The sequence below is a fragment of the Lonchura striata genome, chromosome 30 (genome assembly GCF_046129695.1).
Source record: "Lonchura striata isolate bLonStr1 chromosome 30, bLonStr1.mat, whole genome shotgun sequence".
Lineage (NCBI taxonomy): Eukaryota > Metazoa > Chordata > Aves > Passeriformes > Estrildidae > Lonchura > Lonchura striata.
This window is the reverse complement of record NC_134632.1, coordinates 2,595,331-2,619,744: the sequence shown is the minus strand read 5'-3', so window position 1 is coordinate 2,619,744 and position 24,414 is coordinate 2,595,331. Positions and strand designations below refer to the sequence as shown.

The 24,414-nt window shown below is 50.1% G+C and overlaps 1 protein-coding gene across 2 annotated transcripts; it reads right to left on the bottom strand.

Moving 5' to 3' along the window:
• Window positions 1-1,281: 1,281 nt before the first annotated feature.
• On the bottom strand, window positions 1,282-24,414 carry SLC41A1 (solute carrier family 41 member 1). 2 transcript variants are annotated; one of them, XM_077789069.1, is made up of 11 exons: window positions 24,323-24,414; window positions 22,934-24,000; window positions 16,412-16,519; window positions 13,529-13,600; window positions 11,936-12,080; window positions 11,691-11,837; window positions 10,287-10,434; window positions 10,136-10,215; window positions 7,143-7,277; window positions 4,794-4,942; window positions 1,282-3,971 (listed from the first exon to the last, which is right to left on the bottom strand). In XM_077789069.1, exons 2-11 carry the CDS (start codon window positions 23,285-23,287, stop codon window positions 3,786-3,788), a joined length of 1,524 nt encoding a protein of 507 aa, XP_077645195.1. In that variant the 5' UTR covers window positions 23,288-24,000; window positions 24,323-24,414; the 3' UTR covers window positions 1,282-3,785. The 2 variants fall into 2 exon arrangements, with proteins under 2 accessions (XP_077645195.1, XP_077645196.1); XM_077789070.1 differs by having other exon boundaries at window positions 24,390-24,405.

Below are 24,414 nucleotides of genomic sequence, written 5' to 3'. Positions count from 1 at the left end.
TCTGCCATGCACACTCTCTGTATCCCCAAATCCAGCCCTAAAACCCCAAACCCCACCCTGCACATCCTCTGAATCCCCAGATCCAGCCCTGTGCACCCCAAATTCCAGCCCCAGACACCTCTGCACCCCCAAATCCAGCCCTGCACCCCCAGATCCAGCCCTGCACATCCTCTGCAACCCCAAATTCACCCCTGTGCTCCCCAAATTCCTGCCCCAGGCACCCCAGGACCCCAGGCCACGCTCCCTGCACCCCACAAACGTGCACAAACACCTCTCCCAACAGATTTCCATTTTGAAACGAGGTTCCCTGTTGCTGGGATGTGGGAAATGACTTTGTAGAGTTTTTAGGGTGTGACAGAAAGTTTGTAAAGCATGTATTTGTATGCAAACTCTGAGACAGGAAATGCTGATTTGGAAATGTTATGGAATAGCACAGATGTTGCTGAGACAGAAATTGAGCTAGAAAAAAGTTTCAAAAGATGATTTTGTAAATAAGATTAGGTACTTTGGAGAAATAGAACTATGAAAGGTACAATGTAATAAGATTTATGAAGAGCAATTTTAGATAAATAACTTTAAAGTATCTACAGCATAGTGTAACGAAATGTTAATAAACTACAAAAACACTTATAGTGTTTTGTAATTAAGAAATAGCTTCTAATTGTAACAGCATAAATCACAACATTTACATTGTCTCACCTTTCTCACAAGACTAAAAATAAAATAAAAGCTTTGAAAACACCTCTCAGTTACCCCATCTCTAAGTCAGGAAAAGGTTTTATCCAACCCTGCCAGCAGAAACACCTGGATTGCCAGGAGAACACCTGGATTGCCAAAGAAACACCTGGACTGCCAGCAGAACACCTGGATTGCCAGAAACACCTGGATTGACAGGAGGAACACCTGGACTGCCAGCAGAACACCTGGACTGCCAGGAGGAACACCTGGATTGTCAAAGAAACACCTGGATTGCCAGGAGGAACACCTGGATTGTCAAAGAAACACCTGGACTGCCAGGAGGAACACCTGGATTGTCAAAGAAACACCTGGATTGCCAGGAGGAACACCTGGATTCCTGCCAGGACCCTCCAGGAGCTGCCAGGACCTGACCAGGGGCAGGGCCGAGGTCACCTGGCACTCACACCAATCCCACCTTGCTCCATGCCCAGCAATTTATTTGATTTTCTCCTATCAAAAGAGCTTCAGCCTGGGCTCAATAAGCTTCAAAACCTGAGAGGGGCCTTCAGCCTGAAGGAGAAAACAAAAGAAACCCCACCACAGTCCACATAAATAAATGTCATCTTTATTTAACCAAATATAATTTATCCATTAGGTCGACATCTGTCAGTTATAGGAACTATAAATAATTAAGACAGTCTTTTTCCTTTAATAAAAGAGTAAACCAGGATTTTCATCTGCAGGCAGCTGTAGAGTAGGCATGCATTGGAGTGCAACCAGTGGGAAGAGGTTTGTTTTTTGTTGTTTTTTTAATCAATATTCCTCATTTTAAATTAAATTCTTCCCTGACCATTCCCCAAGCACACCTTTGACCATATTTAATGTACAGACCCTCCCAGCCCCAGCAGCCCCCACCATGAGAGGCAGATTCCTCCTCTAGGGAATCCTTTCCTGGGGGATTAAGTGGTGATGTGACACCAGACAGGCCAGCAGAGCTGCCCTCTGTATCCATGAAAGCTGAAGTGTTAATGGGAGGAAGTCTAGCATTTATTCCTCAACATCAGGCAGAGAAATCAGGTGAGCAGCTGAGAATATTCCAGGAAATACTCCAGAAAATATTACAGAGAATGCTCCAGAAGTCCCTGGGCTGAGAGTTCAGCACAGCAGGAACAAAGTTTGTTTTGTGGTTGTTTTTTTTTTTTTTTTTCCCTTTGAGCACAGCTTTGGCCAAAGGAGATCTGAGAAATGTCCCCAGAGGGGACAGAGGAGGGTCAGAGCTGCTCCCACCCGGGACACAGAGCACAGGAGGAGGGGGACTGAGCCTGAGGGTGGATTAACAAGGGGAAAAAGGGGGAAATCATCCCAAAATACAACACCTGCTCTTCTGAGGGGCTGAGAAGGAGCAGCCTGGAGCCCAGCCCTGCCTCCTGCACAGCACCAGCAGCAGGGAAGGGTCTGCAGAGCTCCAGCGAGGGCTGGAGCAGCCAGGAGCCCTGCTCTGGCTCCACCTGCCCCGTGATCTCCAGAACTTCATCCTGAGCCTCTTTTCCAACTCTTCTCTGGAGCTGGAAAAGAACTTCATCCAGAACTTCATCCTGACCTTTTCCAACTCGTCTCTGGAGCTGGAAAAGAACTTCATCCAAACTTCATCCTGAGCCTTTTCCAACTCATCTCTGGAGCTGAAAAAGAACTTAGTCCAAACTTCATCCTGACCCTCTCTAACTCGTTTCTGGAGCTGGAAAAGAACTTCATCCAAACTTCATCCCGACCCTCTTTTCCAACTCGTCTCTGGAGCGAGGCCCAGCTCTGCACGCAGCTCCTGGCCTGGCACAGTGAGCCTGGACTAACTTTGGTCTTGGTTTGCCCCTAGCTCTGGTTTTTGCTGCCCTGCCAGCGTGGCCTAAGGGGAAGAGCAGGAATTCCAGGCAGCCCCGAGGAGAAGAGCACAGGAACAGGAGGGGAAGCAGCAGAGGAGGGAACCCTGCACTGCCAGGGCTCAGCCGGGCCCCCCCAGCTGGGCTGAGCCCCCATCCCAGCTCCACACACGGGCAGGGGGGTTCCTGTGCCACAGAGCTGCCCCAACAGCCAGGGCTCCACTCATCCTGCATGCCCAGCTGTTTTGCAGCTGGCACGGAAATCCCACAGACACCAGGAGCAAAATGCTCCTGCCCAGGGGAACAGCCCAGGGATGGCAGGATGGAAAAATTGTGTGTCCAGGTGTCCAGGAAGAGTTCCCCAGGGATCCCTTCCTGCCTGCAAGGGCCCCGTCAGCAGCCAAAAGGAAAGCTGGGCACAGAACCAGGAGCTGTTTGTCCATCCATGCGCCCCTCTGGGTGCACTGAGGGAAAGGGAGCAGCACAAGGAGGGCTCCAGCAGGTCCTGCAGAGGGTCCCTGGCAGTGGGGATGGTGTGGGCAGAGCTCCCAGCCCCTCTGGGAGAAGCTCAGAGCAGCTGAGCTGGGCTCACCAAGGCAGAAGCAGCGTGGGTGGCAAAAGGGAGCCTGGAGCTGCCAGCAGAGCCCAGCCAGGGGCTCTCAGATCAGCTCACTCACATTCCTGGGGTGAACACAGGAGCCTTCCTCATCACCCTCCTCATAGACACTCCCCATTTTTGGATGTGGGCCCAGGCTGGAGCTTCAGAGAGCCAAGGCAGGGCTACCCCATGCCCTGAGCCATGAGGTTGCACTTGGCTGGAAGGTGCCAGCTCAGCTGAACAAACCTGAGCTCGACCTGCAGGGTTTAAAACGCTTATGAAGCGAAAAAAGCAGCCCTGCACCTCGAGGGAGGGGGCAGGGGGGGCTCCCTGCATGATCCGACTGAGCAGGAACTTCACTGGAACCTTGGTTCAGACATGACTGCTACGAAAATTGCACTTAGTGATTGTCTCGTTACACTTTTTGTTTGTTTGTTTGTCCTTCCTAAAACTAGATCGATTTTTCTGTACAAACTTGACTTGAAATATAAACCACGTAAAATTCCCATTGAAAATAATGAGAATCCGGTATCAAAGGTGAAATCTTCCAGGATGGGGGGGAGGTGGCAGGAGGGGGAAGCAAAGAAACAACAAATGGAAGGAGGAGAGCTGCGGGAAGGGAGGAGCAGGGAGATTTAATCCCCAACATCGGAGTCCCGGTCCCCGATGAGCCAGAGCACGTGGAAGCTGAGGGCCAGGAGCCCTGTCCCAATGAGGTCCCCCAGAGCTGTCAGGTACGGGATGGAGAAGTTGTCGGGGTCCAGGTGCCTGCCCCACATCCAGTGCACCATCCAGTCAGCGATGTAGAGCAGGATCAGCACCTGGAACAGCCACAGCTCCTGAGCCCTGCGTGCCACAGCAGCTCTGCCTGCCACGGGGAGCACAACCTTCCCTGGGCAAAATAACCCCCTGGGCAAAAATAACCCCACGGCCAAAATAACCCCCTCTGGGCCAAAATAACCCCCTGGGCAAAAACAACCCCCCCTGGGCAAAATAACCCCCATGGCAAAATAACCCCCAGGCCAAAATAACGCCCTGGGCAAAAATAACCCCACAGCCAAATTAACCCCCCCTGGGCCAAAACAACCCCCTCTGGGCAAAATAACCCCCTGGGCCAAAATAACCCCATGGCTAAAATAACCCCACCTGGGCCAAAATAACCCCATGGCAAAAATAACCCCCTGGCCAAAATAACCCCCCCTGGCCAAAATAACCCCATGGCAAAATAACCCCATGGCAAAATAACCCAATGGCTAAAATAACCCCGCCTGGCAATGACAACAACCCCCTGGGCCAAAATAACCCCCCTGGCCACGACAACAACCCCCTGGGCCAAAATAACTCCCCTGGCTAAAATAAAAAAAATTCCACATGCTCTTTTCATCACCAGGCCTTTCCAAATTGCCAAATCACCCCCCAGCACAGATGAGGACACCATCAAAAGGACTTAAAGGAGACAAAAGGCAGGTTTTAAACTGCCCAGGAACGGCAGGATGGAAAAACTGTGTGTCCAGGAAGAGCTGCCCAGGGATCCTCTGCCCAGCACAGCACCTTTGGCAGGGACAGCCCCTGTCCGTCTGTCCCCAGGGCAGGTGACAGCCGTGTCCCCCGAGCCAGCCCAGCCCCGAGGGCCCCCAGCTCACCTGGAGCAGCGCTGCTGTCATGTAGAACACGATGAAGATGAGGGTGAGCGTGGTGTGTCCCCCCTGCATGGAGTGGATGGTGTAGAGGAAGACCAGGTGCCCGGGCACCACCAGGAGGAAGAGCACGCGGGCAGAGCGGGAGTTCACGTCTGCAGAGGGGACACCAGACCTGATTTAAACCCTGGCAGTGTCCCAGGGAACCACCCGGGCTGGTGGAAGGCGTCCTGCTCGTGGCACTGGGTGAGATTGAAGGTCCCCTCCCACCCAAACCATGACCCAGCTGAAGGCTGGCAGGGATTTTGGGGTGTGGAGCTGCACTGGATCATCCTGTGGGTCCCTTCTGAAACAGGGGGTTAGAATTTTAATTCAGGGTAAATACCAATTTTGGGGATTTTTTGTTTAGTCTTTTAACTTGCGTACTCACAAAACGACCTACAGAGAGTGAACAAGGAAGACTCAAAACTGCACAGATAATATTGGAGAGATAAAAAGAGGCCTACCACTAACTTTGAGACTAAAACAAACAGAAAAATGAAATATGAACTATAAATATCATATCTACATGACTTAAAAACTGCACAAGCCCATAAAATTAATAAATCAGTTTAATGCATATGCATATGTCTTTTATGCATGTGCAACAGGTTAGAAGATAAATAGACTCAAGAATTTCCAGAAGTGCACACGTCCTTAAGGAACTGAAATATATCATACCAACTTTACAACTTTTACAAGTTGTGGGGGTTTTTTCCCACTGTCTAGACTGCAAGGCAATGTCTGCATTCTATTAATGTGTCAGAGCTGGGGCAGTTCTCTACTCACTGGGCAGTTCTCTTCATCTCCCCACACCCAATCCTTCCTCCAGGAGAGCTCTTCTGTACATGAGCCATTAATTATTAATTATCTTCTTTTAATGAGCCATTAATTATTAATGATCTCCTGTTCATGGCCAGTGAGTGTCCCTGCATGGCTCAGAAAATTCCATCATCCCATGGGGAGATACTCTGCCCAGGGGAGGAGCCAAGAATTCCTACCTGGATACAATCTGGGATTTTGGGATACCAGAACAGCCTTTGCCCCCTGCATTCCCAGAGGAGCCCAGGCCCATCCCCACCAGCCCTGGAGCTTCAAAGGAAAACTTCCCCTTTGTGCAGGGTTTTTTTTTTTGGTACTATTGTATTTGTATTTTAATTTTCCTAGTAAAAAACCTGTTATTCCTACTCCTTTCGTTCTGACTCTGTTCTGACTCTGGCAGTGGTTTGTTTTTTGGGTTTGATTGACTCCAGCAGTGGTTTGTTTTTTGGGTTTTTTGGTACTATTTCATTTTTATTATTTATTTTCCCAATAAAGAACTGTTATTTCTATTCCCATATCTTTTGTTCTGATTCTGGCAGTGGTTTGTTTTTTGGGTTTTTTTTTGTACTATTGCATTTATATTTTAATTTCCCCAGTAAAGAACTGCTTTACACATCTTTACTTGCGAGCCCCCTAATTTCAGAATTCCAATCATCAGGAGGGAGGGGTGTCCTAGGTGATAACATTGGGGTGTATTCCATTACCACCTGGAGCTGCAATCCCCTCTTCCAAGAAGAACAGCTAAAACCTTCTCTACACTAAACCTCCAGAGAGAAACGACATCAGTCTGCAGGACTGTGTCCAGCTCTGGCTCCTCAGTTTGGGAAGGACGTTGAGATGCTTGAGCACGTCCAGAGGAGGCAGCGAGGCTGGAGAGGGGCACACAAACCCTGTGAGGAACGTTTGGTGATCTGGGGTTGTTTAGCCTGGAGAAGAGGAGGCTCAGAGGTGACCTCATTGCTCTCCACAGCTCCTGAAGGGAGGCTGCAGACAGGTGGGGTCGGTCTCTCCCACCAGGCAGCACTGACAGAACAGGAGGACACAGCCTCAGCTACGTCAGGGAAGGTACAGATTGGATATTAGGAAAAAAATTTTCACCAAAAGAATAATAAAATACTGGAATTGTCTTCCCAGGGAGGTGGTGGAATCACCATCTCTGGATGTGTTTAAAAAAAAAAAAAACGTGGCACTTGGTGCTATAGTCTAATTGAGGTGTCAGGGCATAGGTTGGATTTGATGATCTTAGAGGTCTCTTCCAACCTCATTATTCTGGGATTCTGTGTGTGTGTGACCACTGCTTCAACAAAACCACCACTGCCACCACCGCCCTAGCCAGCAAGTCTCAGGTTATACCTCTAACTCCGTCAGCAGTGCTATTACACGTACTTAATTCCTTATTCCCTTTTTCCTAATAAATGACATCTCTGACTTAAAACCCCTCAGTAATTTTACTTTTCACGCCAAGACAAGGGGGTTGCATTTCCCGGGCCGTACCTGAGCTGCAGAAGGTGCTGCAGGGGTTGGGGCAGCGCCGCGGCGCCGGCCCGGGGCCGTCTCCGGGCTCGCCGCTCATGTGCAGGTAGGTGGAGATGCGGCTGGCCTGCACCGCCACCAGGTTGCCACCCACACCTGTGGAAGAGGTTGGACAGCAGATTCTGTGAGCCACCCACACCTGGGTGAGAGGTTGGACAGCAGATTCTGAGCCACTCACACCTGGGTGAGAGGTTGGATAGCAGATTCTGAACCACCCACACCCGGGTGAGAGGTTGGACAGCAGATTCTGTGAGCCACCCACACCTGTGGAAGAGGTTGGACAGCAGATTCTGTGAGCCACCCACACCTGTGGAAGAGGTTGGACAGCAGATTCTGAGCCACCCACACCTGGGTGAGAGGTTGGACAGTGGATTCTGTGAGCCACCCACACCTGTGGAAGTGGTTGGACAGCAGATTCTGTGAGCCACCCACACCTGGGTGAGAGGTTGGACAGCAGATTCTGAGCCACCCACACCTGGGTGAGAAGTTGGACAGCGGATTCTGAGCCACCCACACCTGTGGAAGAGGTTGGACAGCAGATTCTGTGAGCCACCCACACCTGGGTGAGAGGTTGGACAGCAGATTCTGAGCCACCCACACCTGGGTGAGAGGTTGGACAGCAGATTCTGAGCCACCCACACCTGGGTGAGAGGTTGGACAGAGGATTCTGAGCCACCCACACCTGGGTGAGAGGTTGGACAGCGGATTCTGTGAGCTGAGAATAGGAACTGTGTTTAGCACGGAAAGAATTTCCTACTGAGGTTGTTTGGCGTGGAAAGCAAGATGGAAAGGAGAAGAGGAAAGAAAAGAAAGTAGAAAAGGAAGAAGAAAAGGAGAAAAGAAGAGAAAATAAGAAAGGAAGATAAGAGAAAATAAGAGCGAAAGATAAGAGAAAATAAGAGCGAAAGATAAGAGAAAATAAGAAGAGAAAATGAGAGGAGGGGAGGGGAGGGGAGGGGAGGGGAGGGGAGGGGAGGGGAGGGAAGGGAAGGGAAGGGAAGGGAAGGGAAGGGAAGGGAAGGGAAGGGAAGGGAAGGGAAGGGAAGGGAAGGGAAGGGAAGGGAAGGGAAGGGAAGGGAAGGGAGAAAATAAGAGAAAGAAAAGATAAAGTAAGAAAGAAAATAAGATAAAATAGGAAAGAAAGAAGATAAGAAAGAAGAGAAAATAAGAGAGAAAGAAGAGAAAGTAAGGAAAAGAAAGTAAAGAAAGCAAGAAGAAGAGAAAGTAAAGAAAGAAGAGAAAGTAAAGAAAGAAGAAGAGAAAGTAAGAGAAAATAAGGAAGAGAAGAGAAAAATGAAAAAGAGAAACCTGCAGCTGCCCACTGCAATGAGCACTTCGTTTGTCTTTCCTGACCAGTGGGTAAAGTGTCAGCTTAGGAGTTTTGTGAGAATGCCTGAGAAGCATGCATGCTATGGCAAAACGGGGTTTGAAGCCTTCTGAAAAGCGAGGGTTGCTTTGTACTGTGACCACCTCAGCCACAACACTGCTGCAGGCACAAACAGGAGCTGCTCTCACAGCCAGCACAGCTGCAACTGCCAGCTGCTGGAATTATGTAGAACAGTCTGGTTTTGACCCCAATTCTACTTTTGCAGGATGTGAGGAGCTGGGACAAAGCTGTGGCTTTCCCCCTCAATTCCCTGAGTAAAACTGAAGCACTTCTGTTACTACAGCTGGGGGTGGAAGAAAAATGATGAGTCAGGCACCAGAACAGACACAGGAAATTCAAAACTATTATTTTTCACATGAAACTGCAAAAGCCTCCAGCACTGGCTGAAAATTAACTCCACCTACTGTAAAAAAACAATTTAAAAATGAGTCTTCCTGGTTCAGCAGGCAGAAAGGAAGTGAAAACTTTGCACCAGAACCAATCAGATTTCCTGACTCCAAGGCACAAATACAAATCTTTGTGTTGCCAGGTGCCACAAGGCAAATATTTTAGAAGATGGGGCGGGGGGTGTTCTCCCAGACAGGAGGAATAAGGAAATGAAGAAGTCCCTGGAAATGTGGATTTTTGGGGAATAGCCTCCTAGGCTTGTCACCTGAACGGGTGGCATGGGGGCAGCCAAACCTGTGTGCCCTAAAACAAAATGAGTGCCTGAAATCCCAAACCATCTCTATTTGCCAAGAGCAAAGGGTTAAAGGGTGGCACAGGGGCAGCCAGACCTGTGTGCCCAAAAAGAGAATGAGTGTCCTGAAATCCCAGACCACCCCAATTTGCAAAGGGTGAAAGGGTGGCACAGGGGCAGCCAGACCTGTGTGCCCTAAAAGAAAATCAGCGTCCTGAAATCCCAGCCCATCCCAGTTTGCCAAGAGCAAAAGGTGGCAGAGGAGCAGCCAGACCTGTGTGCCCTAAAAGAAAATGAGTATCCCGAGATCCCAAACCATCCTAGTTTGCAAAGAACAAAGGGTGAAAGGGTGGCACAATGGCACAGGGGTAGCCAGACCAGACCTGTGTGCCCCAAGAGAGAAGGAGTGCCTGCAATCCCAACCATCCCAGTTTGCAAAGAGCACAGGGTGGCACGGGGACACTCAGACCTGTGTGCCCCTGGCTCCCAAAAAGAGAATGAGTGCCTGCAATCCCACCCATCCCAGTTTGCAAAGAGCACAGGGTGGCACGGGGGCAGTCAGACCTGTGTGCCCCAAATCCCACCCATCCCAGTTTTCCCAGAGCACAGGGTGGCACGGGGACACTCAGACCTGTGTGCCCCAAAAAGAGGAGTGCCTGCAATCCCACCCATCCCAGTTTGCCCAGAGCACAGGGTGGCACGGGGACACTCAGACCTGTGTGCCCCACGAGAGAAGGAGTGCCTGCAATCCCACCCATCCCAGTTTTCCCAGAGCACAGGGTGGCACGGGGGCACTCAGACCTGTGTGCCCACGAGAGAAGGAGTGCCTGCAATCCCACCCATCCCAATTTGCCCAGAGCTGCAGCCCCGGGGCGGGACAGGACTCACCGTTGATGACTGGAGTGAAAACTGCCATCCCAGCGAAGTTGGGATCCGACACCGTCCTGTCCAAAATGAGCCCCCCGACGCTGCAGGGGGAGAGGGGGGAGGTCAGAGCTGGGCTAAGGCCAGGGGGGCTCTGGGGACGGGGCCAGCCCACCTGCTGATGGCCATGGCGACGATGACGGGCTCCCAGCCCGAGTACAGCACCTCCCGCGTGGCAGAATTCCTCCTGGCAATGACGACCCAGATGGGCAGCAGGGACAGGAAGAAGGCACACACCAAGGGGTTCACGTACACTTTGCTCTCTGGGCAGGGGGGACAAGGAGGAGAAGAAGCAGAGAAATCAAGGCCACGTTGTTGCAGAATTTCTGAGAGAGAGAGGGGGCATGATTAATGTCTGGAGTGAGAATTGACTAGAAAACTGCACAGGCCCGTAAAATTAATAAATCAGTTTAATGCATATGGATATATCTTTTATGCATGTGCAACAGGTTAGAAGATAAATAGACTCAAGAATTTTCAGAAGTGCACGTGTCCTTAAGGAACTGAAATAAATCATACCAATTTTACAACTTTTACAAATTGTGGAGGTTTTTCCCTACTGTCCCAGATTGCCTGATAAGCGGCCTTGACGCGGCCTAGGAGCCTTTGACGCAGTAAGAAATTAATTGTGGCAGTCAGAAATTATGTTAAGGTAATTACAAAGTAATGAGCTATACGAATGTAAATTAGAGCTGTAGTGTGAAAAGCCTGACCACCTTAAGGCAAAGACAAACAATGTTAGCTTGCCAATCAGAGTGCCTTTGTAAACTGTAAATTATATAGAAGTGTATAAAAACTACCATCTTCTCTTGAATAAATGCAGAATGTAGCATTAATCATATTGGTTTGACGTGCATTCTGTCCTGTCCACCTTTCCTGTTTTGAGGGCCCTGAGTTCACCACGTCCCTCAGGAGCTCCAGGAAGAGCAGGGAAAGTCCAGGCCAGCCTGGGCTCTGCAGGACCTGGTGGTTCCTCGTCGCAGCTGTAGCCTGAAAAAGGCTTGGATGTGTTCACCAGCAGATCTGGGGGAGATCTCTGCAATTCCAGCTGCTCATCCCCACTTCCCAGCCCTGGGCAGGATCTCCCAGCGCTGCTTCCTTCACCCCTGGATGAACCTGGCTGAGTCACGGCCCCGAGTCCCAGGGAAGGAGGAGGAGGAAGGAGGAGGAGGAACCTGGGAGGCTCCAGCTCAGCCCTGCCCTGAGGATCCCCAGCTGGAGCTGACAGCTCAGCAGATGGAATCCAAATCTGCCTTCTCCCACTGCTCCAGCCCCAGCCCAGCCCCTGCAAGGGGCCAACCTCTCCCTGAGCACCCCAGCTGGAGAGGAGGAGGTGTGCAAGGCAGCGAGAAGCTCCATCCCCTCCCCTAACCTGAACGAGGCCTGAGGGAGCTCCAGAGAACCCCACACACCCCAAAAAAGATGATTGCAGAGGAAGAGGGTGAAATGAGAGGGAGACCCAGCAAGAACCAGGGAGACACTTTTTGCTTTTTTTTTGCTGCCTTTTGCTGCTCCTCACCCAGCTCCTTGTACAAGCCCCAGCTGATCCCTGACAGCAGAGCCAGCGTGATGAGGTCCCCCAGGCTGGCAGCGATCGGCGTGGCCACGTTGTCAGGATTGATCCCCATCTTCTTGGAGCCCACGATCACCCCAATCATAATCATGCCTGCAGCCAGAAAGAGGCAAAAAACCCCCAAAAACCCAGGATAAGGCCAAGGGGAGTTTAAAATCTCAAAAAGAGGTGCACAGAGGGGTGACTCTCACCCAGGACTAGGGAGGCAATGAAGGCAGTGGCCACGCTGCTGGCACACAGCAGCACAGCGTGGTCCATGCTGAAGTGCCCATCTGGGATCCAGCCGAACACCACGGCTGCGATGGAGGCCAGGAAGCCAACCACGGTGGCCTGGACCTGGAAATGGAGAGCACAGGGTCAGCAAGAGACCAAAACAGCCCCAGGGTGTGGGGAGAGCTGGAGCGTGTCCAGGGCAGGCAGCGAGGCTGGTGATGGGTTTGGAGCACAAACCCTGTGAGGAACCCCTGAGGGAGCTGGGGGTGCTCAGCCTGGAGAAAAGGAGACTCAGGGGTGACCTTGTCACTCTGCACAGCTCCTGAAAGGTGCCTGTGCCCAGCTGGGGCTGGGCTCTTTCTCCAGGAGCTGACAGAACCAGAGCACACAGCCTCAGCTGCACCAAGGGAAATTTAGCTTGGATATCAGGAAAAAGTTTTTACAGAAAGGTGATAAAGTTCTGGAATGTTCTGCCTGGGGAGGTGGTGCAGTCCCCATCCCTGGGTGTGTTTAACAAAGCCTGGCTGTGGCTCTGGGTGCCAGGGTTCAGTTGAGGGGCTGGGGCTGGGCTGAACTCGATGATCTCTCAGGTCTCTCCAATCTGGTGATTCTGTGAATTCTGTGAATTCTGTGAGAGGTTGCCCAGAGCAGCTGTGGCTGCCTCACCCTTGGAAGTGCCCGTGGCCAGGCTGGAGCAGCCTGGGACAGTGGAAGGTGTCGCTGCCCATGAGAAATGCATCAGCTGGTTGGAGTTCTGCATGCTGAGAATTTGAGACTTTCTGTGCTGACGGACTCTGACTCCCAGGGGAGCACTGCACTGACCCGAGGCTGTGGGGAAGGCTTCCAAAATGAATTAACAGCACTGGGATTATGGGTGTGGAGCTAGTTAGAAGTGTGTAATGTCACAGGATGAAAAACTTAGGAGTTTGGGGTTTTAGAATATAGAAATAAATATGAATCAAGATGGAGGTTTTAGGGCGGAGGCAGGTTGTTCTTCACCTTCTTCTCCATGGGTTTGGGTGGTGGTTTGTCAGAAAAGTCCACAGTGCAGGCTTCAAGGGATCAGTTATTGGGTTAAAAAGGAAAATAATTTAGGTGTCATTTCTTAATTGGATAGTTTAGCCTCAAAAGACCTCGTAACAAGAGATAGTTGGCCATTTTGTGCCTGGTTAATGAAAGACTGCAGAACTCGCTGCTGTGAGACTGGAACATTGATAGAAATAACAAACACCTGTGTCTGAACATTAAATGCCATCTGAAGTGCCTTCAATCCCCACCCCAACAGAGGCAGAAAAAGGAAGCCAAAAACTGACATGAGCTTTAAGGTCCCTTCCAACCCGAACCACTCCATGATTTCATTCTATGATTCTAAGAAGGAAAACCCCACCCAGGGGGATCAGAATCCAGCATGGCAACAGCCAGTCCAACCTGCAGGGCCACAGAGGTGCCACCTGCCTCCCCATGAGACACAGAATATTGACAGCAAACAGCAAAACCCAGGCATTTAAACCTCCCACACTTGCCAAAGCTGGGCTTGCCCAGCTGTAAATATTGCCCTTCCCTCTGCTTACCTGTATCAGAGCCATGTTCCCCGTAATCATCTTCCAGAGCTCTTTGGGTGTATCTATTTGGCCAATATTAGCCTGCCAGAGGAAATCAGACAGCATTAATTACAGCCTGGCAGCACTTCACACCTGCTAACAGCCAAACTCCTGCGTGCCAGGAGCAGGAGGGGACCTCAAACCCTCAGCTCTTACAGCAGAATAATCCAGCAGCAAAGGGAGCCAAGGGGAATCAACAGCAACCAAAAACCTGCAAAAGCAGCGAGATCCCTCTGTGCCCCTGCAGCCCCACGCTGCTCTCATGGCTCTCACTCTGCTGGCACAGCCACGCCTGGCTGGCACCCAGCTGGGTCAGGCTGCCCCTCGGGCCAGGGGCAGAGCCCCAGGTCAGAGCAGCAGCACTGGGGCACGGCGGGCAGCAATCCCTCCTGGGACTGGGGAAAGCTGAGCAAACAGAGCTGGGGACACAGAGAGGAGCAGGCAGCAATCCCCTTCCTGCTCCCAGGAAAAGCTGAGCAAACAGAGCTGGGAACATGGAGAGGAGCAGGGAGCAAACAAGGCTGGGGACACGTGGGGACACGGAGAGGAGCAGGCAGCAATTCCTCCTGCTTGGGGACACGGAGAGGAGCAGGCAGCAATCCCTCCTGGTCCAGCAAAAACTGAGCAAACAAAGCTGGGGACACGGAGAGGAGCAGGCAACAATCCCCTTCCTGCTCCCAGGAAAAGCTGAGCAAACAGAGCTGGGGACACGGAGAGGAGCAGGCAGCAATCCCTCCTGGCTGGGGACACGTGGGGACACGGAGAGGAGCAGGCAGCAATTCCTCCTGCTCCAGGGAAAGCTGAACAAACAAGGCTGGGGACACAGACAGGAGCAGGCAGCAATTCCCCTCCTGTTCCTGGGAAAAGCTGAGCAAACAGAGCTGGGGACACGTGGGGACATAGAGAGGAGGAGGCAGCAATCCCTCCTGGCTGGGGACACAGACAGGAGCAAGCAGCAATCCCTCCTGGCTGGGGACACGTGGGGACTTGGAGAGGAGCAGGCAGCAATTTCTCCTGGTCCAGGGAAAAGCTGAGCAAACAAGTCTGGGGACTTGGACAGGAGCAGGCAGCAATCCCTCCTGCTTGGGGACACGTGGGGACACAGACAGGAGCAGGCAGCCCTGGCCCAGGGCTCAGCTGGCACAGGGAGAGGCTGAGCAGGATGAGTAGGATAAAAAAAACCACTCAGTAAATATCACCGTGGGTGATACCAACCAGGAGCAGGAGGTGGAAATGGTTTTAATTCCTGGTGTAGGATCCAAAATAACCCAGAGGAATTGCTGCAGGGCACCAGCTCTGCTCCTCCCTGCCACCTCCAGGGTCTTTGAGGGAAGAATGGGTGAATTTATATCCAGTTTGCACCCTTAGAAGCTGATGAGCTCAGGAAACAAGGGAGAGGCTCAAACACTGGAGTGCATTTTGCAGGAATGCATTTTGAATTTTTAATGAGTTAGAGATGGGACCTCTGAGTTTCTCAGATGATGGGATTTATTTTTCTTATCTTCTACATAGACAGGAAGGGTAAGTTTGGCTCACATCTTCACTGTATGGCTCAGAAAGTCTCAAGACCCCTAGTTACAAGACCTTTCAAGGATTTATTGACCAATAAAACACTGCCAACAAGGATATTTATGTTCTTGACCCGATCTTTAAATAATTTAATTTTATGGACTCATGCTACAGTGTAATCATGCTATGACACACAAACCTACAGTACTGCATCCTAAACTTCTCCAAACTTGTGCACAACACCACAGCAGCAATTTCCTCCTCTCAGGTGGTAAATAAAACAAGAAATCATTGATTAATTAATCCCCACACTCTCCTTGCTGGATGTGCTTTACTGAGATGCTCCCATCTCTGGAGCAAATCATTCTGGGCAGAGAGGAGGAAGAAATTTGGGGGAAAACCAACAAAAAGTTGACTGGAGCAGCACAGCCAGCACAGGAATTTGAGCCCCATGTGAAGCCTGACCTTAAAATTCCAGCCACATGGCAATTAGGCTGGGATTAACATAACCTGGCTGTAATCACTTAATCCTTTAACTAACGGGGGAGTTTTGCCTCTTAATTGTGAAAGGAATTTCTGAGGTGCCTTAAAGCAGCACTGATTAGAAACCCAGAGTCTGAGAAGCCACTGCAGGCTGTGCAGAGAGGAGCTCCTGAAACAGCCCTGGGAGCAGAGACCCTCCTGGGCCACCAGGCTCCTCCTGGGCCACCAGCACGGGCACCTGGATGATCCTGGAGAGGCTCCGCACCTCCAGGACCCCGTTTCATGATTCCATGATTTTAAGGAGGCACGGGAGGGAAGGCAGAGGCCAAAGGCTCTGGGGGTCAGCTTGGGGACAGGAGGCAGCAGGACAGGAGCTGAGCTGGTGTCCCTGTCACCCCCCTGCAGCCACCAGGGCAGATGGGGCAAAGTTCTGCATTCCTGACTTGGCTCCTCTGCCAGGGCTGCTCCTGCCAGCCCTAGGGGGGACACACAAGTGCCAACAGTGTCCCAGGCACTCCCCCTGAGCAGCCCGTGGCCAGAACGTGGCCAGGGGGGGACAAGGTCCCTGCGGGCAGGACAGCAAAAATCCCAACAATGGAGAGGGAGTCACACAAAGGGATTTGTTTTGTTTGTTTTTTCCCCAGAGAGAAGGGGCAAACAAAGCTCAGCCTCTGTCCGGAGAGGAGAGGAAGAGGACAGAGAGGAGAGGAAGAGGACAGAGAGGAGAGGACCTGACCTGCCAGAGATGCAGAGATAGCCCTGTGCAACCCTGCTGTGCCTTCCCTGCCCAAAATTTGGGAATTTGACCTGCCCAGCCACCACCCCTGCCCAGGGAGGGCTCTCTGTGCCCCCAGCACTCACAGCTGTGGACAGGCGGGATGCCAGCGTCATCTCCAGGTTCCCCTTCAGGCCCAGCAGAGCAGGAACCAGGATGAACACCTCGGTCACCTGTTTGAAGACGTCCCAGTGCTGCAAAATTAAAACCAGCAAAAAAACAGAACCAGTAAATCCCAGCGTGGGCGATGCCAGCCTGGGCTCGGGGCACACACCCCAGTGCCCTCCCTGCTGCCACACGGGGAATTCTGCCTGGCAGCTGTGCCCACAAAATGTCACACAGCCGGGGGCCACAGCAGGGAGGGATGGAGAGGCTGTGCCCAACACTTGCAGGTTTTGGCAGATTTGGGTGCTGGAGTTTGGTCAGTCTCAGCTGAGAGCCTTTGCTGTGGCTTGCAAAAATATATATTTGCATATGAAATATATATAATATATATTAATATTAATATTTAAATTATACTAATTTTTAATTCTACTATATTATTACTAGATCAATATACTATTAATATTTTAATTATACTATATGATATGAATATAATAATATTGATATATATTATATATGTATATGTATTATATAATATATGTTATATATTATATAATAATATCATATAGTATAATAATATTATATATAATAATATTAATATATTTCATATAATTTTAGATATATATTTGCACGACACAGCAAAGGCCCTCAGCCATTATTATATAATAAAAATATACACAGAATTATTTAATATAATTATATAATAGAGAAAATATATATAATGATATATATTATATTAGTATATTAATAATAATAGATTATAATAATATAATATAAATAATATTATATTATTATAAATAATATACATTATGTAATATATATATTCTATATAATTATAATATATAATATCAATATAAAATATAATATTTTATTATTATATATTAGAATTATATATTATATAGCATATATTGTGTAATATATATGATATATATAATGTATATAATATATAATATCAATATAAATAATATTTCATTATTATATATTATAATTAGTTTATATTATTAATATAATATTGTAATGTATTGTATATATTGGGTAATATAGAAAAATATATATAATATATAATATATAATATACAATATATAATATACAATATATTATATATTTATATAAATAATACAATATTATATTATATATAATAAAATTATAAAAATTTACGAAAATATATAATTTTATCTACTCTTTTTTCCACTTTGGCCCCCTGAGGCCACCTTTCCCTCCCAGCTGTGCTAACTCAGCCGTTTCCCAGGCTAGGAGGAGGCTCCAGCCCTCTGCCAGCTGCCCTTGGCAGTGCCACCCTGCCAGGCTCACGGGACACGGATTTCCCTGCAGGACAAGGAGAGCCACCAGCTTTCCTTCTTCCATCCACCTGCCAGCCTGGGCGAGGCAGGAGTTCATTGATTTTGTGTTTATTTTTCCCACCCTCACCTCGGAGCCACCAAGGTGCATTTTCCTGCTGCTTTGCTGTGGGAATGCAGAGCTTCCCTCTGGCTGCCCTGGGACCCTGGAGGGGTCAGGAACCCCCTGGACAGAGCCCCCAGAGACACTGGCTGGGATCTCTGCCCATGGAAAAGAGTTTTCAATCTCACAGGATCAATTTCCAGCTCTGAATGTTTGATATAAATAATAATTAAGTGTGGCACGGGTGCAAAAGTAAAATTTTAGGATTCTAGATGAGGGGTCCAAAGGGGACAAGATGGAGGAAATTGGGTGTGCCTTGTCCTTTTTTTCCTTCTTCATGCCCTCCATGTTTCACTGTGGTGTTGGCATTTTTCTGTTGGTTCAGGCTGGGGACACACTGTCCAACGTAGGTGACAGATATTGGCACGTTCTTGTAAATGCAGCCCAGGGAGTTTCTGGTATTGAATGTTTGTCACATCCCACTGAGGGCAGAGCCCCACACGCTGCCCTGCAGGACAGAGCTGGGCAGGGCAGCAGAACATGTGAGAGATCAACAGAATAAACAACCTGGAAACAGCACAGACCAATTATGGCTTCTGCTTTGGCAGGGGGCTGACAGACAGAGACTTTCTACATTTTGGAATCATCAATATCTCAGATTCTGACACTTTGCAATACCAAATTCGAGCTGCTCTCGAAAACTCCTTGCAGGCAAATGAAAAAAAAAAGAGTGGAGGCAAGCTTGGGATGGGTGGAGTGGGATTTCTCCAAGGGAAAAGGGGTTTTCCAGTGTGGTAAGCACATTTTCTTCTCAGGATTTTCATAGAGGTGCAAAAAGAGAAATGAAAGAGAAAACAATTTCTATTTCTGCTCCTTGTTTTCCCACGTGGAATGTGTTTGGACAATTGTTTACCAGGGGTGAGTGCTGGGCTGGATTCTGGTGAGGATTGTTTGAGCCTGGGGCTGGACTCTCAACAGAGGATTCTGAGTTGTGAGATTTGGTAGTTAGAAAAGCAGGTTTGTAGTTTTAGTATTTCATTTATATAGTATATTAATGTATTTTAGCATAGTTATAATAAAGAAATCATTAGCCTTCCAAATTGAGTCAGACATTGTAATTTCTTCCCATTGGCTTCGCCTCCATTTACCATTTTGCAGTGACAAAAATCCCTTTAATGTTTCTGACGTTGGTTGGGCCGGGTGAGGCTGCAGAGACCCTGGCAGGGGCTGTGCCCTCCTCCTCCCTGGCAGTGCCCCAGGCCAGGCTGAGCTTGGAGCAGCCTGGCATGGGGAAGGTGTCCCTGCCTTGGAATGGGATCCACCCAAACCTCCGGGATTTCACGCCAAGCTGACTCTCAGGGACACAGCCTGAGAGTCTATATAAAAAATATAATATTATTATATTATTTATATTGATATAAAATTATATATTATTTCTATTTTATATTATTTATTATATAATATTCTATTATTTATATTGATATATAATCATCTATTATATATTATATATATATTTATTATATATTCTATAATATTATGTTATTTATAGTGATATATAATTATCTACTGTATATATTTTATATATATATTATTATATATTCGATAATATTTTTGTTATTTATATAGATATATAATTATTATATATTTTAATTTTTATTATATATTATATAATATTATTATATTATTTATATTTTTATATCATTATCTATTTTTTATATATGTGTATATATAAATATATATACTCCCCGTGGCAGCACCACTGCCCTGTCCTGGGTTAAGTGTGGATTCAATTTCCCTCTGCCAGAGGAATTTCCCCTGGGGCAGCTCTCCTCTGCTCACTGGGCAGTTCTCTTCATCTCTTCCACAAACCAATCCCCCCTCCAGGAGATCTCCTCTGGTCATGGGCCATTAATTATTAATTATCTTCTGTTCATGAGCCATTAATTATTAACAATCTCCTGTTCATGGCCAGTGAGTGTCCCTGCATGGCCGAGAAAATTCCATCATCCATGGGGAGATGCTCTGCCCAGGGGAGGAGCCAAGAATTCCTACCTGGATACAATCTGGGATTTTGGGATACCAGAACAGCCTTTGCCCCCTGCATTCCCAGAGGAGCAGCTTTCTTCCCCCTGCATTCCCAGAGGAGCAGCTTCCTTCCCCTGCATTCCCAGAGGAGCAGCTTTCTTCCCCCTGCATTCCCAGAGGAGCAGCTTCCTTCCCCCTGCATTCCCAGAGGAGCAGCTTCCTTCCCCTGCATTCCCAGAGGAGCAGCTTCCTTCCCCCTGCATTCCCAGAGGAGCAGCTTCCTTCCCCCTGCATTCCCAGAGGAGCCCAGGCCCATCTCCCCCAGCCCTGGAGCTCCAAGGAAAACTCCCCCTTGTGCAGATCCTGCTCCAGCAGAAGCACAGCTGGCACTGCAGGAGGCTGAGCCCCCCTGGGATGGGGCTGAGCCACTCCCTGACCCACAGGGGACAGGGCTGCTCTGACCCTGACACTGCTTTGGTTGTACTATTGCATTTGTATTTTTAATTTTCCCAATAAAGAACTGTTATTCCTATTCCTTTTGTCCTGACTCTGTTCTGACTCTGGCAGTGGTTTGGTTTTTTTGGGTTTGACTGACTCTGGCAATGGTTTGTTTTTTGGGTTGTTTTTTGTACTATTGCATTTGTATTTTTAACTTTCCCAATAAAGAACTGTTATTCCTATTCCTTTTGTCCTGACTCTGGCAGTGGTTTGCTGTTTTTGGGTTTGACTGACTCTGGCAATGTTGGTTTCTTTTGGGGTTTTTTTTTGTACTATTGCATTTGTATTTTAATTTTCCTAGTAAAGAACTGTTATTCCTATCCCCATATTTTCCCTGTGAGATCTTTAATTTCAAAATTATAACAATTTTGAGGGACAGCACACAGGGGCAGGGCCAGGCACCAGCTCCAGCTCTCATCAGCTTGTCCCAAGCCTGGTTTGTAAATGCAGCTTTAGGGGAGGCTGCCCTGCAAGCTGCAGCCTCTGCAGCAGCTCTAGGGCAGGGCTGCTCCTGGAGAAAGGAAGAAAAGGCATCTTTGGGGAAGAAAAGGCATCTTTGGGGAAGAAAAGCAAGGAGATTTCTGCAGAGCTCAGCAGTTCGCTGGCTGCAAAAATAAAAACCTAAAAAAGACCAAAAAAATCTAAAAAAGGCAAAAAAAACCTAAAAAAAGGCAAAAAGGAAACCCTAAAAAAAGGAAAAAAAGAAACCCTAAAAAAGGCAAAAAAGAAACCTTAAAAACATTAAAAAAAAACTAAAAGAGGAAAAAAACAACCTAAAAAGGGGAAAAAACCCCTAAATAAGGCAAAAAAACCTCCACCAAAACCTAAAAAAGGCAAAACCCAAAAAAACTCTAAAAAAAGGCAGAAAATATTTAAAAGTAAAAGAAAAAAAAAATCCACTATAACATAAAAAAGAGAAAAAAAAATCAAAAAAACAAAACAAAAAAATTTTAAAAAGCCAAAAAAATAAGGATAAAGAGAAGATGAAATAAGAATTTCAGTTCAGGACGTGGAGGTGTTAAAATCCCTGTAGCAGCTCCTCTGAGAAGCACAGCACCAGGGCAATCAGCTGGATTTAGGGAGGCAAACAGAGCAGAGAGGATCCTCCAGGATGTGCCCAGGATCCCACGCAGCACTGGGGGGGGATCTGGGGGTGCTGGAGGCTCTGGAAAAATCCTCCCCCATGGCTCGGGTCATGCCAAGGCTGAAGGGAGCTGGAGCTGCTGGAAGCACAGGCTGAGCTGCTGTGGGACACGGGAAATTACAAAGTTTTATTCCCCAGTAATGGAATGATAAAGTTTTACTCCTAAATTTACACTCCTCGAGGCAGCAGAACGCAGTCTCCCAGCCCTGCCTGCTCACAAGCTCCAGGAAAAACTTTAGCTTGGGTTCAAATCACTTTGGGGGACTTCCAGAAGAGCCAGGCAGGGACCTTGCGAAGGGGAAAACATGCTTGAAATGTGCTTATTTTTTCAGAAAACGATTCCAGTAAAACTCTCCCGGATTAATTTCCCCCGTCCAGCCTTTCCTGTTTGGAGTCACTTCCCAGCTGTCCCGGCAGGTCCCACCAGGAGAGGCCACAGGCATGAGCAGAGCTCAAAGGCACGCAGGGGAACTGCTGCTGTGGGCAGGACAGCACCAGGAGAGGCTGCCTGGCCACCCACAAATCCCAAAAAAACCCTTCAGACTTCCTGGCAGCACAAATCCCAAAAAATCCCTTCTGGCTTCCTGGCACTGACCCAGCTGCCCGGGGCTGACACTGGAGCTCTCCCTGCCCACTGCACCAGGGTTTGTTTCCTCAGCACAGCCAGCAGCTCCCAGCAGAGGGTTTTTGGGTGCCCACAGCTCCCAAAATCTGCGTCCCCCATCCCAAAGCTTGGATGAGCCTGGTTTTGTGCCTCAGGCTCTGCCCAGCCTGGCGCTCAGGGCACACAGCAGCTGATCTGCTGCCAGGCATGCCTGGGAAATGCACAGGAGCCTCCGTTTGCAAGGACAGCATTCCCGCATGGAAACACAGCCAGCCTGGCACGTTCCCACCGGGAACACCTTGGTTTTTATCCAGAGGCAACTGCCAGCTCCCTGCTGGCCTCTCCTAAATGTCACCTGCACCTCTCGGGGGAACACTCCTGTCATCCCTGGATGCCTCCAGAGCGCAGGGAAGTGGTGCAGGAAGCTCTGGAATGAGCCACAGGGCCTGGCACACACCGAGGGAAACACTGACCTGGCTGGCACGAACCTGGACCAGCACAGCAAGCACCCGAGGTGGGAAAGGGACAAAAGGAGCTGGGATGTCACCAAGGAAAGGATTTATCTCCAGCTGTGATGCACAGAGTGCTCTCACTTCCCAGGCTGCTCCTCCTCCTCTGAGCCATTGCCCTCTCCTTTCTTCATTTTTCTCCCATCCCCTTAAATTAACTGAGTTTAATTTGCAAAGCCAGGGCTGAGACAAGGTGATGGAGAGCCCCCCATCTCCCCCTCCCCAGCAGCCCTCCAGGGAGCTGTTTCCCCCCTTCCCAGGCCCTGACCCAGCCTTGGCAGTCCCCTGTGGCACCCAGCCCTGCCCCGCAGGGTGCCAGCCCTACCTGCACGATGTCCAGCACCATCCCAGCAGCAACCGTGCCGAAGCCAGCCAGCAGGAAGGGGAACAGCACCTGCAGCCCGATGGAAAACGAGGTCTCCTTGAGGGGCGAGGCAGGCTCGGGACCCCGGTCCGTGCTGGTGTCATCGCTCTCGTTGCTCTGGCTGCCATTTTCCAGCAGGGCATCCTCTTCCCTCACCCCTTTGGCGTTGGCACGGGACTCCAGCACCACCACTTCCACGCCGGTGCCGCCGGGCGCCAGGAAGCCCTGGGTGGGCTCGGGGCAGTCCCCGGGCACCACGGGCAGCGCGGCCCCGTTGGCCTGGGCGCTCTCCTTGTGCTCCAGCGTGGAAGTCATGCTGCAGCACCCGCTCGGCTGGGCCTTGGCGCGCTGGGCCTACAGCCAGCAGCTGCTCCAGCAGGGATCTTCTGCCAGCAGCTTACCCACACGGCCTTCCCAGCATCTAGGGGTGCGCCGTGCCAGCCCTGCTCGCCCGCCCGGCAGTGCACAGCCTGCTCCTGCGGCAGAGATCCCCATCAACAGCGCCCGGGATGGGGACACGGAGCAAGGCGAGGGCAGGGGACCGGCAGCAATTCCCCCTGGCTCTGCTCCTCTCCGGCGCCCTGTGCTGCAGCAGCCGCCCGGGCGGGATCCCAGCTTTCCTCCCGAGATGGGTGATGCTTTACTGCATCTCTTCCCGGCTTTTTAACAGCAGACGTGATGGGGCAGAGGGAAAACCAGAAGAAGTGAAGGACACAGAAGCTTAAAGGAACACTGAAGGAGAGGGCTGGCTTTTAGACGTGATCCCACTCAGGCTCTTCTTGCTGCCACTGTCCCTCTGCAGAATTCCAGTGGGAAGGCTCCTGCGGGCTTTCTGCCAGAACAGCCAGCGATTCCAGCAGGATTCCAGCGCCACTGCCGCCCTCCTCCTCCTCGCCCAGCAGTTTCTCACCCTTACTCAGGGTTAACCCACGGAGGGTTACTCACGGCGCTGGGCAGGCTGCAGGGTGGGGGCTGGCATTTGGGCGGCCTGGGGATCGAACGTGCTTTCCCAAGAGCTCGTCCGTCACCTGAAACACACGGCAGGAAAGCCGATATTCCCCGCGCTCCCGTGGGATCAGCGATCCGTGCCCAACCTCCGCCGTGCCCCTCCTCTCCCCGCGCTGTCCTCCCGCACGCCCGGGGGCTGCGGGGCACAGTGGCGGGGCGATCCCCGCGGCCGGGGCTGTTCCCGCAGCGCCCCGCGAGCCGCCAGCTCCGGAGCGGATCCCCGCGGGAATGCGCGCAGCGCAGCGGAGCGGGGCTGCCGCCCGGCCCGTGCCCCGCGGTCCCGTGCCCGCCGTGCCGGTACCGAGTCCCGCCGTGCCGGTCCCGTGCCCGCGGTGCCGGTACCGAGTCCCGCCGTGCCGGTACCGCCCGGTGCCGGCCGCTCCGCTCCCGCTCCGCTCCCGCTGCGCACCCGCGGCTCCGCCGCCGCCCCGCGC